The sequence below is a fragment of the Eptatretus burgeri genome, chromosome 1, assembly GCF_056783735.1.
Source record: "Eptatretus burgeri isolate ZD-2024b chromosome 1, Ebu_testis_v1, whole genome shotgun sequence".
NCBI lineage: Eukaryota > Metazoa > Chordata > Myxini > Myxiniformes > Myxinidae > Eptatretus > Eptatretus burgeri.
Genome location: NC_140961.1, coordinates 106353994 through 106375211, shown reverse-complemented (window position 1 = coordinate 106375211; position 21218 = coordinate 106353994). Strand labels below are relative to the sequence as shown.

The 21218-nt window shown below is 42.5% G+C and overlaps 1 protein-coding gene across 6 annotated transcripts in view; it reads left to right on the top strand.

The window, feature by feature from the left end:
* Positions 1-21218, top strand: part of LOC147035132 (ADP-ribosylation factor GTPase-activating protein 1-like) — a 259117-nt gene that overhangs the window by 129676 nt on the left and 108223 nt on the right. For 5 of the 6 annotated variants that reach the window (XR_015061436.1, XM_085894000.1, XM_085893994.1 and 2 more), the window contains one exon: positions 19550-19609. Coding sequence is in view for 5 of the 6 variants with exons in the window: in XM_085894000.1 (XP_085750126.1) it covers positions 19550-19609 (60 nt within the window). In the remaining variant the exon portion in view is untranslated. Of the gene's footprint in view, positions 1-10960; positions 11542-19549; positions 19610-21218 lie in introns of those variants that run through there. The other variant, XM_085894016.1, reaches the window with a different exon arrangement.

Sequence of the window (21218 nt, the reverse complement as noted above, 5' to 3'; positions counted from 1 at the left end):
AGTTTATGAAGATTGCTTTGATTAACATATACCCCATTTCGGACTTTACTGCTCATTTATTTATCAAAAAATTATGTGAGACTAATCATAACACATTATCTGTCCTCATCTGGAATTCTGTTTGTTCTAAAAGCAAACAATATGTATCATCTTCTTTGCTCTCTCCTCTTTCAATGTATAGGGAAGTATCCACTCTATTCGACTTTATTGTTTCCTTTTGAGTGCTCAGGTCAATCGCGAAGATTATATGTAGGCTTTCAAATGCAACCATATCCAAAATGGGTTCTTTATTACCATTACTTTCACACACCTTTTTGTAAGACTTGTAAGCTTCAGCATAATCATTTTTGTCCCAATCAATTTCCAATCTATCTCGTAGAGAAAATGTTCCATCTAAAGGCCCAGTCACATCTTGACGTTTTAGCCAGCTTATGCCGATTTTTGGAAAATTTGTGTAAAACGCTGGTACACGTCGAATACGTTATGGGTAAGTTTTGATAACATTGAGAGCACGCTGAAAAACACTGCCATACGTCGTAGTACGCTGGCTTTAAACGTTGTACTTTTTGGTTGTCCTCAAATTTTCCATGCTTGAAATTTTAAGACTTATGCCAGCGTATGACTCACACGTTCCGCATAACGCTTGGCCATAAGTTGTCGGCACGTTACGTGATCGTCGACACACGTTACTTGTAAGTTACTCATAAGCCGAAACACATCGAGGTAATGTTTAGCGTACCCAAAACTTATTTCTAACCTATGAGTAACGTGTTGTACGCACGATATGCGAACGTCGTCACACGTCGACAAAAGTTAATTGTAAGGTACTCGTAAGTCGAAACATGTCAAGGTAATGGTGAGCGTCAGTGTTCCAGACTCCATGTTTTTTTTTTCTTCGGTATAACGGTGATGTTGACACTTCAATTTGTAGTGCAGTTATAATATAATATAATTAAAAGGCTGCCGCTCAACGATTTAAATCATAACCGCACTAGAAATCGAAATGTCAACATCACCGTTATACCGAAGAAAAAAAAAACCATGGAGTCTGGAACACTGACGCTAACTATTACCTTGAATGTTTCGACTTATGAGTACCTTACAAGTAACTTTTGTCGACGTGTGACAACGTTGGCATTTCGTGCGTACAACTTATTCCCATCGCATGCGGAACGTGTTTCATATGGCAAGTACGTCGTAAAATGTTTAACACGTTTATAATTACAAGACGTACTCCACTTAATACGACATATGATAGCGTACTTTAGCGTTCTATTCACGCATACCAAACTTACCCATACCGTATTCGACGTGCGCCAGCGTTTTAAGGCCCAGTCACACCTTGACGTTTTAGCCAGCTTATGCCGATTTTTGGAAAATTTGTCTAAAACGCTGGTATACGTCGAATACGTTATGGGTAAGTTTTGATAACATTTAGAGCACGCTGAAAAACACTGCCATAAGTGGTAGTACGGTGGCTTTATCTTGTGGCCAGCGTAGCGGAACGTGCGAGTCATACGCCGGCATATGTCGTGAAATTTCAAGCATGAAAAAATTTGAGGACAACCAAAAAGTACAACGTTTAAAGCCAACGTACAACGATGTATGGCAGTGTTTTTCAGCGTGCTCTCAATGTTATCAAAACTTACCCATAACGTATTCAACGTGTGCCAGTATTTTAGAAAAAAAAATAAAAAAATCGGCATACATTGGCTAAATCGTCAAGGTGTGACCGGGCCTTTAGTAACGGACACAGAACGTTTCCTTGTGTTATAGATAACTTATAGCAACGAATGCTGAACCTGTTGTCGGCCTTCACAACCTATGCCCAACGATAGTCTAACTTATGCATAGCACGTTGCACGCATCGCCGACGATGACGTGATGTAGGTTATGAAAAGGCTGCTGCAGAACGATTAAAATCATAACCGCCGGAGAAATGGAAGTGTCAACATCGCAGTCACACCTTGGCGATCTTGCTAGCGTATGCCGACCTCTGAAAAATGCGTCTAAAGGCCCAGTCCCACCTTGACGTTTTAGCCAGCTTATGCCGATTTTTGGAAAATTTGTCTAAAACGCTGGTACACGTCGAATACGTTATGGGTAAGTTTTGATAACATTGAGAGCACGCTGAAAAACACTGCCATACGTCATTGTACGCTGGCTTTAAACGTTCTACTTTTCGTTTGTCCTCAAATTTTCCATGCTTGAAATTTTAAGACTTATGCCAGCGTATGACTCACACGTTCCGCATAACGCTGGCCATAAGTTGTAGGCACGTCACGCGATCGTTGACACACGTCGACACACGTTACTTGTGAGTTACTCACAAGTCGAAACACGTCTAGGTAATGTTTAGCGTACCCGAAACCATGGAGTCTGGAACACTGATGCTAACTATTACCTTGAATGTTTCGACTTATGAGTACCTTACAAGTAACTTTTGTCGACGTGTGACAACGTTGGCATTTCGTGCGTACAACTTATTCCCATCGCATGCGGAAGGTGTTTCATATGGCAAGTACGTCGTAAAATGTTTAACACGTTTATAATTACAAGACGTACTCCACTTAATACGACGTATGATAGCGTACTTTAGCGTTCTATTCACGCATACCAAACTTACCCATACCGTATTCGACGTGCGCCAGCGTTTTAAGGCCCAGTCACACCTTGACGTTTTAGCCAGCTTATGCCGATTTTTGGAAAATTTGTCTAAAACGCTGGTATACGTCGAATACGTTATGGGTAAGTTTTGATAACATTTAGAGCACGCTGAAAAACACTGCCATAAGTGGTAGTACGGTGGCTTTATCTTGTGGCCAGCCTAGCGGAACGTGCGAGTCATACGCCGGCATATGTCGTGAAATTTCAAGCATGAAAAAATTTGAGGACAACCAAAAAGTACAACGTTTAAAGCCAACGTACAACGATGTATGGCAGTGTTTTTCAGCGTGCTCTCAATGTTATCAAAACTTACCCATAACGTATTCAACGTGTGCCAGTATTTTAGAAAAAAAAATTAAAAAATCGGCATACATTGGCTAAAACGTCAAGGTGTGACCGGGCCTTTAGTAATGGACACAGAACGTTTCGTTGTGTTATAGATAACTTATAGCAACGAATGCTGAACCTGTTGTCGGCCTTCACAACCTATGCCCAACGATAGTCTAACTTATGCATAGCACGTTGCACGCATTGCCGACGATGACGTGATGTAGGTTATGAAAAGGCTGCTGCAGAACGATTAAAATCATAACCGCCGGAGAAATGGAAGTGTCAACATCGCAGTCACACCTTGGCGATCTTGCTAGCGTATGCCGACCTCTGAAAAATGCGTCTAAAGGCCCAGTCCCACCTTGACGTTTTAGCCAGCTTATGCCGATTTTTGGAAAATTTGTCTAAAATGCTGGTACACGTCGAATACGTTATGGGTAAGTTTTGATAACATTGAGAGCATGCTGAAAAACACTGCCATACGTCATTGTACGCTGGCTTTAAACGTTGTACTTTTCGTTTGTCCTCAAATTTTCCATGCTTGAAATTTTAAGACTTATGCCAGCGTATGACTCACACGTTCCGCATAACGCTGGCCATAAGTTGTAGGCACGTCACGCGATCGTTGACACATGTCGACACACGTTACTTGTGAGTTACTCACAAGTCGAAACACGTCTAGGTAATGTTTAGCGTACCCGAAACTTATTTCTAACCTATGAGTTACGTGTTGTACTCACGTTACGCGATCGGTGACACACATCGACACAAGTTACTTGTAAGGTACTCATAAGTCGAAACACATCAAGGTAATGGTTTGCGTCAGTGTTCCAGACTCCCTGTTTGTTTGTTTTTTAGTTTTTTTTTTCTTCCTTCCTTCGGTATGATGGTGATTTTGACACTTCGATTTCTAGTGCGGTTATAATATAATATAATTAATAGGCTGCTGCTCAACGATTTAAATCATAACCGCACTGTACACTGAACACCGTCATACCGAAGAAAAAAAAAAAACCGGGAGTCTGGAACACTGATGCTAACCATTACCTTGACGCATTTCGACTTATGAGTACCTTTCAATAACGTGTGTCGATGTGTGTCAACGATCGCATATCGTGCGTACAACTTATTCCCATCGCATGCTGAGCGTGTGTCATATGGCAAGTACGTCGTAAAATTTTCAACATGTTCAAAATTACAAGACATACTCCACTTACTACGACATATGATAGCATACTTTAGCATTCTATTCATGCATACCAAACTTACCCATACCGTATTCGACGTGCGCCAGCGTTTTAGACGCATTTTTCGGAGGTCGGCATACGCTGGCAAGATCGCCAAGATGTGACTGCGATGTTGACACTTCCATTTCTGCGGTGGTTATGATTTGAATCATTGTGCGGCAGCCTTTTCATAACCTACGCCACGTCATCGTCGGCGATGTGTGCAGCGCTATGCATAAGTTGGACTATCGTTGGGCATAGGTTGTGAAGGACGACAACAGGTTCAGCATTCGTTGGTATAAGTTATCTATAACACAACGAAACGTTCTGTGTCAGTTACTAATACGTTATGCATAAGACCAAGTCGTTATGAATACGTCCGAATCTTTAAAAAAAAACATCAAAAGTTCAACGTAAGCCAGCGTTTTACATACATTTTAATACGTTGCCATTGCTGGCTAAAACGTCAAGGTGTGACTGGGCCTTTAGGTTTATAGTATCCTCTACCAAGATAAATACCTTCACCCTTATAGTGTGTGGATAGGAACATCCCATCCCCTGGAATTATTTTATATTTTCCTATCTTGTGTTTCCATGGAATAACCATCATATTTATTTGTTGGAAAACTTCACATAGGTGAATTCTGAAGGCCCGGTCACACCTTGACGTTTTAGCCAACGTATGCCGATTTTTGAATTTTTTTTCTAAAACGCTGGCACACGTTGAATACGTTATGGGTAAGTTTTGATAACATTGAGAGCACGCTGAAAAACACTGCCATACGTCGTTGTACGTTGGCTTTAAACGTTGTACTTTTTGGTTGTCCTCAAATTTTTTCATGCTTGAAATTTCACGAAGTATGCCGGCGTATGACTCACATGTTCCGCTACGCTGGCCACAAGTTGTATGTACAGTCTGTGATCGTTGACAGACGTCACCACATGCTACTTGTTAGTTAATCATAAGTTGAGACATGCCGAGGTAATGTTTAGCGTACCTGAAACTTATTTCTAACCTTTGATTAACGTGTTGTTGGCACGTTACGCGATCCTTGCCACACATCGACAGACGTTACTTTTAAGTTACTCATAGGCTGAAAGACGTCGGTATAATGGATCGTCCTTGCGTCAGCGTCCACGGCCACGGCTAGGACACTTATTTGCAGCATTCTTCAAACTTTTCTTCGGCATGACGAGGATGTTCACACTTCGATATCTAGCTTGGCTATGATTCCAATTGTCCATCGGCAGCTTCTATTTAAAATAGTCGAGTTTGAGTGTTTTAACACGTTCAGAAGAAACGCTTCAAATTTCAAAACCCCAGCGTCAAAAAACAAAGGCGAGTGACAGCAATTTAAATCGTTCATTGTAAACAATGAAAATAGTTGAGTGGTACCGTTTAAAAGTAGTTGAGTGTAAAAAAAAATCCAATTGTTGAGCGAAAGCGTCTACTTTCAATAGTGGAGTTGCAGCCATTTAAATCGTTGAGTTTATCATTTAAATCGTTAAATCGTTAAACGCAAGGACGATCCATCATAACCCACACCCTCCCCCTCACACTCACCTACTACTGCCAACATGAACAAACTACTACTAATACTAAGACTAATACTGATATTGATACTGATACTGTTACTGCTGACATGGACATCGACTCAAAAAGGACTCAAAAACACTGTTGGGTTCCCCTTTTATGAGCAGCATTTTTATATACCAATTCCCAAAACCGCTGGGAACACATCTTTATATGGCAGTTGTAAGTTAGAAACACGTTCATTTTTTTTTGTCGACCGGAAGACGTCATTGGAATACGTCTACATACGTCGATGTGTGTTGGGACTACGTAAAGAATTGGTTCAAAGCACGTCAAACATAAGTTAGAAATAAGTTTCGTGTAAAAAAGACATTACCGCGACGTGTTTCGACTTATGAGTAGCTTATAAGTAGCCTTTGTGGACGTGTGTAAGCGTCCGCATATCGTGTGTAAAACTTATCCCCATCGCATGCTGAACGTGTGTCATACGCCGAGTACGTCGTAAAATTTTGAACATGTTTAAAATTTCTTGACGTACTCTACTTACTACGACGTATGATAGCGTACTTTAGCGTTCTACTCACGTATACCAAACTTACTCATACCGTATTTGACGTGCCCCAACGTTTTAGACACATTTTTCTTAGGTCGGCATACGCTGGCAAGATCGCCAAGGTGTGACCGCGATGTTGACAATTCCATTTCTACGGCAGTTATGATTCGAATCATTGTGCGTCAGCCTTTTAATAGGCTACGTCACGACATCGGCGGCGATGTGTGCAACGCGCTATGCCGAAGTTAGACTATCGTTGGGCATCGGTTGTGTAGGCCGACAACAGGTTCAGCATTCGTTGGTATAAGTTATCTATAACACAAGGAAACGTTCTGTGTCCGTTACCAATGCGTTATACATAAGACCAAGTCGCTATGAAAACGTCCGAATCTTTAAAAATAAACATCAAAAGTTCAACTTAAGCCAGTGTTTTACATACATTTTAATACGTTGCCATCGCTGGCTAAAACGTCAAGGTGTGACTGGGCCTTGATGGATATAATTTCTCCATTAAAAGAAGTCATGCAATTATCTTGGTCAGTTATCCTAAAATTGACTCTGTATGCTTTTTCCAGACATGGGTAGATAAACCAGTTTTTTGGTTCCTTATTGAATTTATATGTGATTGCGGTTGAGTATGCACTGAATGAAAATATTGTAGGCCTACTTGTTCTTATTCCATCATGATAAGCACTATCAATGAAATCACAGTGAATTAATACCGAATTTATGCCTGAGGATATTTGAACGACATGATCACTATAAAATGTTCCATTAGTTTCAATCTTTTTTTGAGGAGAAGCCCAATTACTCTCTCAATGAATTATCAATTGTGAAATCAACCTTGTAGATATTTTTAGGTTTAATCATAGCTTTTGAAGTATGTTTTTGAATGTCTATAACAATATTTTTGGATTCATCACTCTGTTCTTTCACAAGACGAACAATTTCGGAAGATGTTTGAGAAATCTTGTATGCTCCGGGTGAAACTGTTATAGTTTTATAACCGCTTCTCGGACTATAACTAAACTTGTCATTTTTCTCTGTGATATTAAACAAGGTATGTTAACTTTCCATCGACAATAAAGACGCCTCATATACTTTTGTTGCGTCACGTTGTAGTGGGCATGGGAAAGAACATGTGTGACCACTCGTTATTAAACTAAAACTAAGGATTGTGCTTCTCATATATAAGTTTTAAAAAAGTCTGGATATAATTATTATAAATCTATATATAAAGTTGAAATTGTGTCTGTGTGTTTCTCTGTGACCTATGCACGCGAAAAGTACTGGACTGATCCTCACCAAACTTCACATGCTGACAGAACATGTACCCGGGAGTGTCCCGATGTAAAAGAATTGTACTTCCGACTTCCAGTTTCCGAATTATGACGTCATCACCTGATTTTTGTAACGTTAATTTTTCAAGTTCAGCCGATTGACATGGGACCAACGCCATATACAAGAAATCTAACATATTATTTTAAGTTTTTGTTTGTCTGTTTGTTTGTTTGTCTGCACACGCTAATCTCCTGAAAGGTGAAAGATAGGAGCTAACCACTGAAAAAAAATGTCGGGATGGGCCCCGGGAAGTTTATTGGCTATGCGGCAAGGCCCCTCGGCTGGGGGGGGGGGAAGGGGGTGTGTTTCCCCCTCACCAACCCCCTTAGCCTTTGACTGCCATGGCCCAATAGGGAACTGATACTGTGCTCGCGTCAGACATATGTATAGAAGATTAAATTAATTCAAAAATAACCTGGGCAGTGCCGGGTGCATTCACCTAGTCTCTTATATTTTCTGAAGCACCACACTTGTTAAAGTCTTAAAAAGAAGATAACACGTATCATTTTTCTTCCAACATTCAGCGGCAGTAATTCTTCCATTATAGAATTCCATCCATTCCAAAATTCCATCCATCAATTCCATCCATTCCAAATATATATATATATATATATATATATATATATATATATATATATATATATATATATATATATATATATATATACATACACACACACACATACACTGATGAGCCAAAACATAAAGACCACTGACAGGTGAAGTGAATAACATTGATTACCTTGTTACAATGGCACCTGTCAAGGGGTGTTCTTGAATATTAGTTCTTGAACAGTCAGTTCTTGAAGTTGATGTGTTGGATGCAGGAGAAATGGGCAGGGGTAAAGACCTGAACGACTTTGACAAGGGCCAAATTGTTATGGCCAGACGACTGGGTCAGAGCATCTCTGAAACGGCAAGGCTTGTCGGGTGCTCCCGGTTCACAGTGGTGAGTACCTCCTGACAGTGTTGCGAGGAGGGACAAACCACAAACTGGCGACAGGGTGTTGAGCGCCCAAGGCTCATCGATGCGCGAGGGCAATGAAGACTTTCCAATCTGGTCGGAACCCACAGAATGTCTACTGTGGCACAAGTCACAGAAAATTTTAATGGTGGTCATGGGAGGAATGTGTCACAATCCACACACAATGCATCGTACCCTGCTGCGTATGGGGCTGCGTAGCCGCAGACTGGTCAGAGTACCCATGATGACCCCCTGTCCACCATCGAATGCGCCTACAATGGGTATGCAAGTGTCGGAACTGCACCTTGGAACAGTGGAAGCAGGTCGCCTGGTCCGATGAGTCCCGTTTTCTTTTAGATCATGTGGATGGCCATGTACGTGTGCACCGTTTACCTGGGGAAGTGATGGCACCAGGATGCACTTTGGTAAGACGGCAAGCCGGTGGAGGGAGTGTGATGCTCTGGGTAATGTTCTGCTGGGAAACCCTGGGTCCAGCCATTCATGTGGACGTCAATTTGTGGACCTAAATTAGTGACGGGATCTTCTCCCTCTGTCAGCTTCAAGAGAAATGTGGGGAACAGAACACACTGCTCCACCTCACTTTCATGGGTATCACAAAAGATTTTGACACTGTTAGCAGATTGAGTTTATACAAGGTCTTAGAACGAATTGGCTACCCCCCCCCCCCAAACTTCTCAGTCTCATCCATTCTTTACATGAAAACATGCATGGCACAATACAGTTTGATGAATCCACCTCAGAAAGTTTTGAGATTAATAATGGAGTAAAACAGGGCTACGTCCTGACTCCAACTCTGTTTGGTATTGTTGTGGACCCGGGTTAGGGGTGAGAAGACCACTAGGTGGGGAAACCTACCTCATGTTCCTACCAGACTCCGGAATCGTAGGCCATCGCACACGGATAACTCTGTGACATGGCGGGTCGCTGATCGACCCTGAACGCCAATAACTCAACCATGTGACTTATATTAGGGTCCTCCGTCTAATGTAAACCAGTTACCTAAAATAGTCACGTGATCTAATTACCGGGGAAAACACATTCGGTATGCCTTGTTCAAACCAGATCACCTTAGCAGATCAGATGCAGCCGAGCGTAACTGCCAATGACGTACCGACTAGGAAAACAGATAGTTGGGGGATAATGTCCCAGCTAAGCTATTGGTCCATGCTGGACCAATGAAGGAAAAGACTAAAACGAGAAAATCAGATGATTCTGAGTTGCATAAGTATCCAACCCATTTGCTTAATTAATCCTATTTCACTTCAGGAGGAATTATTTGTTTGAAAGGTGACAAAATAATTGTAATATGTTTCATCTGTTTGTAATCAGTGGGTTAACTTTAATATTAAGCTCCCCCACTTAACTCAGGAGTTTTAAGGTGCAACTCACTTGGTCAACCAACAAGGCAAACATGAATTCCAAGGAGCTTTCCAAAGAAGTAAATTAATTAATCAAAATTATTCACATTTTATCTGCTTTTATTTAAGCTTTATCACTTTGGAGTAGTTTGTGAAGACTATATATTAAGTTTGATTTGAAAGCATCATGAGATCAGCTCAGGTGGCATCAAAATGTGACAACTTTGAAAGGGGGGTGAATACTTTTGCAGACCACTGTGTAATCAAAAAGAAGAATGAAAACAAAGAAGAGCCATTGAGAAGGAAACGCGTAGTAAGCAAACATATTCTGACTTTAGAAATTATTCATCATCCCAGGAAGAATTACTGATGCAGAGAACGACTCAACTTATATTTATCGTTTTGAAAGCTTAGAGTAGTGATGGTCACATTATATCCTGAGAACCACTGAAAATGTGCCGATGTCATTGAAAATGGAAAGCACAAAAATGTTCACAATTCGTGGGCATACATCGAACTGTAAAATGGGTGCTATAATTTCTCTCCACTTCCAGGTTTAATGTTTAATGCGTTTTGCGATTATTTGATCATTGATTAATAAATGGATGTTTCTTGGGAATATTTTATCATTACTTCGGAAAAAAAAAAGGAGATCCAAAAGATCCCATTATTGACTGCCCTAAAGTCAAACCTGCGATTGACTATGAGGTTTTTTACATCTCACTCTGATTCATTGTCTTGTTCATCTACTTGGTCGTCTTAAGTATATAATTTCAGTAAAAAGCTAAACATACTTATTAATTATAGCAATTATTTTGAATGACAATTGGAATTTGTTGTGGTCTGCATTTCCAAAGGGTCTGTGTATAGGGATTGGAAAGTGTGAATGAGCAGTGTCGTCCCTCATCGAGGGTCCTTAAAACAATGGCGATGCAAGACCTTTAGTTTTTCTTTCACGGTCATCATCTCGCCTGCGCTCCGCCCGCCCAGAATGCGCTTATGGCCGGAACAGCCACTGCCCATTATCGCGGGAGGAGCGCGTGGAGCTACGTTCTCTCGCCATTGCCCGTCTGTGCATCATCGTATTTCTCTGCTCCTCTTCTCAATCACTTCCAAAGAAGTATGCTTTGTCTATCTGCCGAGCTGTCATTATCCGATTAGATTGACTGTCAACCTCCATCTGCCTTTGCTTCATCCATATTTATTCCCTTCTCGAGTGCATGCCGCCCTCGCTTTTCTTACAATCAGGCTTTCACCATCTCCATGCTGATTCTGTCTCCTTTTCCCTTATTATTCCTTCTCCATCGAGGCCAAATATCTCCTCCTCCTCCTCCCAACCATACGCGTTGCTGGAGTCCTCCTTTTCTTAACCCAACCACTCTCTCGATCCAATCAATTTCTGTACAAACAGTGAGTTCCTCACCCGGGTCCCTCACCCCCATCCAGCCACCTGGCGCAGCATGAGCGTTTGGAAGATGTGTAAAAGCAAATCGCTGCGAACACTCATCTCCGATAGCGAGGAAGAAAAAAGGATTCACATTTGCAAGGTTGGATTAAATGGAGGGCTTTTACGTGCTTGTGAGAAGGATTTATTGTTTTTAATAAGCCTGAGCAATTGTTTTGAATTGATTGTCATGCTGTAAGATTGTGAGGTTGTGAGGTATAATCTTTACAGCATGTGCTCATGTTGTTATTATTATTACTATTATTATTATTACTATTATTATCGTTGTGCTTTTATACCATAAATCGTTTGTCTGGATGGTGGAACACTTGCCTTTGAGCTTAGTCTGGGTTTGATTCCCGACCCGCCAATATATACTCAAAGCTTCGCAGGCATGGTGTTGTATCACAAACGGTGCCATCCCTTGGATGAATGTTAAGCTATAAGTGGCATGCATGTTAGCGGACTTCAAGAGTAGGTGAGTTATTGCTGGCACCCTCAACAAATTGGGCGAGTTGAAGAGGAGGCTACTACTAATTAGGCTCCTACTACTTTGGCGGTCCCATGTGAAGAGTAGGCAAGCTATCGCCGGGACCCTGAACAAATTCCAAATTTCACCCGAAATGACCTTCAGTGGAACATCAGGCTTGGCCAGCCAGCTCGCAAACCTGGTGTTAGCTTAATGGTTAAGGTGGCTGGCTTAATATCTCTGTATCTTGAGTTTGAGCCCCTGTTCCTCACATTAAATGACACCAGGTGGGTTGACTCAACCTGTCATCCTTCCAAGATCGGTGAAATGATTACCAGCTTACTAGGAATAGGGGGCAGTGCATCATCGGTAGAGCCGCACCCACAGCAATGATGCAACGAGCAGCCACAGGCTGCATACAAAGTAATAAATAAAAGACAACTTGCAAAAGACTTGGGTCGTAGATCTTCCTTGGCCAACCCCACAAGAATACGGGAATAATTGGAGTGGTGGTGGTGGTGCTTTTGTGAGAATTTCCACAATTCTATTGAATGTCACTCGCTCTCCTCACCTCTGCTAGTACACGGTGAGGACTGCAGTAGGTAAGGTGGAGCATTTTAAGAGAAAGCACCACCAAGGGAGAGAGAGAGAGAGAGAGAGAGAGAGAGAGAGAGAGAGAGAGAGAGAGAGAGAGAGAGAGAGAGAGAGAGAGAGAGAGAGAGAGAGAGAGAGAGAGAGAGAGAGAGAGAGAGAGAGAGAGAGAGAGAGAGAGAGAGAGAGAGAGAGAGAGAGAGATATTAGAGAGAGAGATTAGAGAGAGAGAGAGATTGGAGAGAGAGAGAGAGAGGTTGGAGAGAGAGGGAGAGAGGTTGGAGAGAGAGGGGAGAGAGAGAGAGAGAGAGAGAGAGAGAGAGAGAGAGAGAGAGAGAGAGAGAGAGAGAGAGAGAGAGAGAGAGAGAGAGAGAGAGAGAGAGAGAGAGAGAGAGAGAGAGAGAGAGAGAGAGAGAGAGAGAGAGAGAGAGAGAGAGAGGTTGGAAGAGAGAGGAAGAGAGAGGAAGAGAGAGAGAGAGAGAGAGCAAGAGAGGGAGAGAGAGAGAGAGAGAGAGAGAGAGAGAGAGAGAGAGAGAGAGAGAGAGAGAGAGAGAGAGAGAGAGAGAGAGAGAGAGAGAGATAGATAGATAGATAGATAGATAGATAGATATAGATATTACCAAAATAACATTTATATGAATAAGAGTAAAGTGCCTTGTGGAGAGATACTACAAAGTGCTTCGTTTGTGGTCCAAGTTTCCTTAAAATTTTGAACAGTGTTACCATATTCTGCCACCTTATATTCTGAGATGGTGCATGAGCGTATCAAGGCTTTCAGGCTCACAGGACTGAGTTCCACCACATTCCTTTCAATTTTTGCCTTCCTGGTTTTGTATATTGTCATCTTTGCACAAGTTAAAATCAAGTTGACAAGGAGATCTCGTGACACCGGGTGTCCGATGATGAAGAGTGTTGGTGAGAAGTGAAGCCAGAAGCGCAAAAGTAAGTTTTTTTCATCAGTAAGAAAATTGGCTGAAGATGGCGACATTGTAGGTACATGTGAAATACCGTTTCTCTTTTACCACAAAAGCAGCATTCCTCTGGAACGTTTGTGAAATGGCGAATCATGGCTCCAGAGCTTAAGGCACCATGCAGAAATCTCCAACTTAAGTCTGCCATTGTTCTTGGCATTGGGTGAAGACAGAGTGAACCCCAACATGGATGGCTTTGAAAAGTAAGTGGAAGAATCTCACGCCAGGGAGTATCCCGTCGGGTTGCAAGAGCCATGTAGTGGAGCGAGTGCATGACCAGCAGGTGTATGTTCTTCCTTGACAGCCCATGGAATGATATTTTAGCTTTGCCATGGGGCCAACCCATGTTGTGTGCGGAGGGTGGCTGAGGGAGCTGGCAATGTCGTGGTTCGATTTTAAAGTCCATGAAGTTGCTACTGGACATCTGCAAAGTTCCGTCACCCTCATTGCGATTCTCTAGGTATGCCAAGCAATCAGGAGGCAAAGACATTTTAACCTCTTGGAGCATCCTTGAGGGGATTCTAATTGTCCATAGACCCATTTTCACTGTGAGTTCCTCTGATGAGAGAAGGCTTCTTCATATCATTCCTCTCTTCATATCATTCAGAAGGTCTCCCACTGTGGATATATTACCAGTCAAGAGCTTCCTTCTTAATGAGCATGAAGCCAGGTTTGGGCCTTGCAGAAGAGGGTTGAGAAAGAATGGTTCTTCAAACAAGTCTTTGCTTGGAGAAGGATCTGCTCTTTTTATGTCAGCAACATGCCAAGCCATCAGCATTTCTTGATAAAAGAGAGACAATGTCGAACTTGACAGGTTGTGTGAAGTGATGGTAAAAATATGCCTTTCATACACAAGATTTAACACTTTGCTGAAAAAGTATGACGCCAAAGAGCACCATTGCGGTGCAGGATTCGCATACAGGTAGCGTTGAATGGTCTTCAGCCTCGATGTGTAGTAGTGGCTTCGAAGGCAGGGAAAAGACTGTCCACCTTCATCCAAGGGCAAGCCAAGAATGCCCAAGGAAACCCAGTGTTTGCCATTCCAAAAATAGTCCAACAACTTCCTCTGCATCTCAACCAGAAAACCCTCTGGAATGCTTATGCAAGAGATCTTGAACATCAACTTTGGAATGATAAACTGTTTAATGAGGAGTGTTTCCCCTCTCAGTGACAGGAGTTTTAGCAGCCCACTCCAGTCTCTCAACTCTGCTTCTGTATTGTCCCCTAAAGTGTTCTCCAGTTTACAAGTGCTGAGCACCCACTTGAGGTGGACAAATGCACCCCCAAGTATTTTAGCTCATTGTGACTCCATATCAATTCCTGAAAAGGTTTTTGAAACTCTGTGATTTGCATTGGTCCAATCCAAAGCCCAGAACTTTTCCTCCAATTTATTGTCGCAGACGATGCTGTTGAGTAGACCCACTGACAATCATAAATTGCTTGCATGTCCCTTGCACTGCTGGCAAAAACAAGGACGTCGTCTGCGTATGCAGAAAGTATTAGGGAGAGCCTGTTGTTTGGTACCACCATGCCAGTTAGCCTTCACCTCATCAAACAAAGGAAGGGTTCGATGCACAGGGAATAAAGTCTGCCGGACATGGGACATCCTTGTCTTTTTCCTCTTTTGAATGGAAAGGGGGCGAGCAAGTGACCATTGACTTTAGGCATTCTGCGGATATATTACAACATCTAGATCATGCCTACATATCTCCTCCCCAACCCAAAAGTTAGCAGGGTCTCAAAGAGGTAATCATGGTTCATTTGGTCAAAAGCTTTCTCTTGATCCAAGGAAAGGAATCCAACTTGAGTCTGCATATTGTCAACATACTGTATTAAGTCTCTGACCAGGGATATGTTGTCATATATTGTTCTAACAGGGATGGCGTATGACTGGTCAGGGCTGATTAATTTTGGTAACACCAGTCACAGAGGATTTGACAACCTTTTTGCCATGATTTTGTTGTCCATGCACAATCGAGATACTGGCCAATAGTTCCTTATGTCTCTCAAGTCACCCTCCTTAGGAATCAAAGCCAAGGTTGCTCGCCTCCATGACAGTGGCATTTGGCCTTTATCAGATACTTCCTGAGCTACACTGATGTAGTCAAGTCCGATCAAATCCGATACTTTGGTGTAAAATTCACAAGACAAGCCATCCACTCCAGGGGACTTATCCATTAACAGGCTATGCAGAGCAATTGTTACTTCTTCCAGAGTAAATGGAGCTTCTCCGTCCCTCTGTGTATTCTAGAGCCGCTTCAGGGAGGCCGTTCCACAAAGTGCCACAAGCATCCACATCCACCTTCTTACCTGAGTAGAGCTGAGCATAAAAACCCCAAATTTGTTCATGAACATGCTCAGGATCATTGAGTAAGGAGCCATCTTCGGGCAGAACACTGGATATCGTCCTAAGTCGACCATTGCACTTTTCCAAAGTTTTGAGATAACTCGGGGCATATTCATCCTCAATAAGAAACTGCAACCGAGAGCGAACGAATGCTCCTCGTGCCTTTAAAAGACTACATGCTTTGAGGGTGCTCTTTTTTTCTTCAGAAGCACGCAATTCAGCAGGGATGAGCGTGGTCAAGCGACACTCAAGATGTAACAATTCCTCTTCGAGGTTAGCAATTTCTACTCCAATTGCTTTGCTCGATCCATATGAGTATTCCTGGAATAACAATTTCAGTTGTGCTTTCCCAACGTCCCACCAGAGTCCAAGTGAACAAAAATCTCCTTTTCTATCCCTCCAGGCTTGCCAAAAGTTGCTAAAGTTTAGCAAAATGCTTCATCCTTGACTAAGGCATTGTTGAGAGGCCAAAACCCAGTGCCATGCCTTTCCTCAGCCAGGGAAAGCTTAATCCAGGCCAGATTATGATCTGCAAAATGTGCAAATTTTATACCGTAGCAACTTACACTCCTGCACCAACAGTGAGACAAGTAAAATCGGTCTAGTCAGGATTGCGAGATATTACCACCCCTGACACTAGTGTATGTAAATGGGTGCTGTACACCCCAAATGTCTCTCAGGTTGAACAGTGTTGCCACTTGTTCTAATACTTTAGCAGAAAGACTGTGCGGTTCTTTACCCACTATCTCGGGAGGGATTGCGAGTGCAATTAAAATCCCCTCCAAGAATCACACACTCTTTGTCCGGCAAGGTGAGCATGAATGGCCACATGTGATCAAAGAACCGCACCCTTGCAGCTCCTATACATGGTGCGTAAATGTTGATGAAGTTAACAACAAAATCTTCAAACCTTACTTTTACATGTAACAAACGACCCAAACTGACTTCATTTACAACAAGTATTTCAGGTTTCACACTTGGCGAAAAGAGGATAGCCACTCCGCAAGATGTATCCATGAGGTGACTGAAAAAAGCCAATCCTTGCCATTGATTTTCCCATCGGAAGGCAGTCTCTTGGGTCGTGTGGGTCTCCTGTAGAAAGGCTACTCCAAGTTTCTCCTTTAAACAGAACGACAGTACTTGGTGCAAATGAAATGCATCTTTACACCCGGTAACATTCAGTGATCCCAGGCGAAAACATAATGCTGTCATTACATATAATGAGAGTTATAGAAGGAGAAACACAGTCGAAGCCAACTTTTGCTTAGCCCCATAACTTAGCAACTTTGCTGTCTTTGCAAGAAACTTCCTGACTCGGACTTGCTCAGCCAAACCTGAAGTCTTGCTTTTTATTGTCCATCTCTCCTCAGTATATACAGGGAATGTATGAGTGTTTTGTCGTCTTTTCACCGCTTTAAAACAGTTGCAACTTTCTTCCGAAGATGCAAACTTTGCTCAAGGAACTCTAATATTTCATGGCCAGGAGTACACGAATTATGCCCTGAGGGCAGTTCCAATTCAATGCCCGTTAATGATCCTTGATCCCCTTCCCAGTGCTCTCATCATCTTCACTACCTGGGAGCTCATGGTCTGTCTCCTTTGGTACATCTGCATTGTATGACAAAACTTCTCCCTTGTCGTCACTTAAAACTGACTTTGCACCTTCACCTGGTGGCACAGATGAACACTCCGTTGGTACTAACGAAGCAGTCCTTGCTTCACCGCTTGGCAAAGCTATCGGGATTGAAGACGCTTTGATGGTCGGGACAGGGAGATCATCCGTTTGAGGTGCTATGGTAGAACTGTGCTCGACTTCGCTGTCTACATCTACTGTGGATGTTGTGGCAGCACTCGAGTCCTCGGTCAGTGCAGGTAATGCCTTTGTCGTTTGGAGGCCGGTACCTTCTGCCTGTCTGTCACAACAAGAAGGGGTTCTCCAGTACCTTTTTTAAGCTTCAGTGGCGGTCCTTTCATGCAGAACTGCTGCCTTGGACGCATCAATCATTGAATTATGATGAATCCTCATTTCAGTTGTTGTTAGTTTGTCTGGATGTACTGTGTTAGCGACAGACATCTCAGTATCATTTGACTCTGACAGATCAGGAGATGCCACAGAATCTTTCATCATTACCATGCCAGGTTTGTTCATGGATAATCCATCTTTCTGTTCACTCCTCAACAGCTCTTTGGGTGTATCTGGCAGCAAAGACTTCCTATGATCTGTAACTTCAGGAACAGAATCTTCCTCATCTTCCATTTGCACCAATTGGGTCACAATTTCTGTCTCCTCCAAAACACTCGACCTTGCGGATCGCTTCAAGTCCTTGTTTTGTTGGCTGTGTCTTCAACGTCAGTTCTATCAACAGTTCCTTTGTCTTCTGGTTCTGATTTTCTCTTCTGCGCTCTCTTCCCCTTCCCTACCCTCACTGTCTGCCACTGATCTTCAGCAGAAGAAGAGCTAGGATCAGAAGACAAAGCAGAAGCTTCTGGAATGACACTTGTCTTTTCCTTAGGCTTGTCAAAGTACCGAGGAGAACATACTTCTTTTATGATAGTAGGGAAGTCTGCTCTCATGTGATCCTTTGCCTTACATACAAAACAACAAGGCTCATGAGTCATATAAAATATCTTGTAACTCTTCCCTTCAAAAGGAATAACAAAGGACCCCTCACATTCTGTCTCATTTCTCAATTCTATTGATACCTGTCTCTTGAAAGACAGATATGACATAGGGCAGGCTCACGATAACCTTGAGACACAGGCCCGATAGGTGATCTTAGCAGTCCCAATCACTCCAGGAAAGACAAAACTACATTATCGTCCATGAAAGGAGGTATGTTGGACAAGGTAATCCGTGTACCAAGACTCGAGAGTGGTTCTACTTGTACAAATAATGAATCCCTTTCTGTATCACCTTATTTGCTTCAGCTTCGGATTTGAGATAGAACACGGCACTTCCATCCATTTTCGAGACAGCAACTATTGTTGATGGGCCAACAACATCAGCCATTGCCTTTACATTTGCTTCCATTTGGATAGCTTGTCCCATCTCACATCTCACTCCATGCTTCCTGGTCAACGCGTTAAATGGACGTGTAGAGCCGCTCACACTTGCTTGGCCAGAACGGCTCGCAGCAACTTTATCCCATTAACGATTCATCGGCATGTTTATAGCACCTCGATATATGTTTTACAAACAAAACTGCTCACGAAATAAAGGACAGTGTAATTAACATGAAGGAAAATAAACGTTGAAAGAAAAAAAAAAAAACACGATTTTAAGAAAGCAAACCAAACGTTTAAAAATGCAGTTTTTAAAGAAACTCATTTGAAGCAAACAATACTCAGCTCATTCACAATCTTGTGCTATTTAGCACGGCAAAGGGTCAAGAAGCAAAAAAACAAAAGGAATTCAAAATGATATTTTATCGATAATGCCACAGGTTGGGCCTGGCAAACTAGCCCTACACGGGCTCGGCCGTGCAGCTAGGCCTCAACTCAAAAGATCTACTTAAACAACCACAACATGAAAATAAAATCAACAAATGAACCAACTCGGTTCAGATAACCAAAACAAAACGAAAAAACACTAATAGAACCAGAGTGGTGCTCGTGGTGGTCGTCGTCATCGTATAGTAGGAGTACTTTTTTTTATTATTTACTCTAAGCAGCAAGTTTTCCATGTGCAAATGTGTTTTTTTGAAATAATTTTGCCTCTCTCTCTTTCTTCCAGTCGAAAGATGGAAATCTCTTTGATGACATGTCAAGTTCTGTTTCTCAATTGGCCACAAAGGTATGGTGGATAACAGTGCTAATGTTGTTCTTAGCTTTGCCACAACAAGTTAAAAGCTTCTGTCACAACGTTTTCATCACCACACTTCCATGCTTTATGCCAATCTTGTTTTTTTCTATCACCATCTCAAGGGAATTATCCCCCAAAGCTTCAATATCAGATGGTTGCACAATCCTATTTCGTTTAACACGCTGTGCTGTCTGGAGCTCGTCCCATAGTTCCTGACTCTTTTTATGAATCCATGTTACTCTTACATGCCCCAATATTGGGCCTTAATGTACCTCGAGGCTTAGACATTAAGCTTCTTTTAAATGCAGAATATTCTTGCGAAGCTTTTGTATGTGAGCAAAACACCAATCACTAAATTCTGATTCATATCCTTGCTGCACTATCAGATTGTGATTCAGAGTTTGATGATCTGTTTATGAATGTTCCTTCATATTTTTTTTATTGCAGTGTAATGTTTACCTTTCTCTTAAACCCCAATCATGGGAAGGAACCTCAAAAATATGAAAAATTCATGTCCAGTCATCTTCAATTGAAACCCCATTAACTCTCCCCATCCTCCTTTCTTCTTTCTTCTCTTATATTCCTCTATCCCTCTCGCTCTCCCTCTCTCTCTCTCCCTCTCTCCCTCTCCCTCTCTCCTTCTCTCTCCCTCTCTCTCCCTCTCTCTCCCTCTCTCTCCCTCTCCTCTCTATCTCTCCCTCTCTCTCCCTCTCTCTCCCTCTCTCTCCCTCTCTCTCCCTCTCCTCTCTATCTCTCCCTCTCCCTCTCTCTCCCTCTCTCTCCCTCTCTCTCCCTCTCTCTCTCCCTCTCTCTCTCCCTCTCCCTCTCCCTCTCCCTCTCCCTCTCTCTCCCTCTCTCTCCCTCTCTCTCCCTCTCTCTCCCTCTCCCTCTCTCTCCTTCTCTCTCCCTCTCTCTCCCTCTCTCTTCCTCCCTCTCTCTCCCTCTCTCTCCCTCTCTCTCCCTCCATCTCCCTCTCGCTCCCTATCTCTCCCTCTCTCTCTCCCTCTCTCTCCCTCTCTCTCCCTCTCTCTCTCTCTCTCTCTCTCCCTCTCTCTCCCTCTCCCTCCCTCTCTCTCCCTCCCCCCCCCGTTTATTCATACTCCTGCATATTTGTGTCCAGTTACTTCCTCCCATCTCTTCACTGTTATACTACCCTTCAATTGTCTGTCCCCATGTGCTTCCATGAGCTTGGAATGTGTATATAATTAAAGTTAAAGGACTGCCAATTAGCTTAAGGGGATAAACCTTGCTGAATCCACAGCCAGATCCCCAGTGGCTGAGATATTGGAATGCAAATTTCTTCATTTCCCAATGCAGTGCAGGCTGAGAAATGAGCTCTGATCTTGTGCTGTATATTTTAAACCATAATGTTTTTAAGTGCCGAATATGCTTGATAAGCTTTTCAGAGTGAACAAAAAACACTTATCTTGAGATCCTTAATCACAGTCTGGTTGTAGTTTGGGATTGTGACAGTACATATCTCAACCTTAGGCTGCTCTTCCTAAAGCTGTGATGCAACTTTTTCATTCAGCATGATGCAACAAGCTGTGATGAATATCGTACATACATGGATGTTTTGTTTCATTTTTCAACATTTATT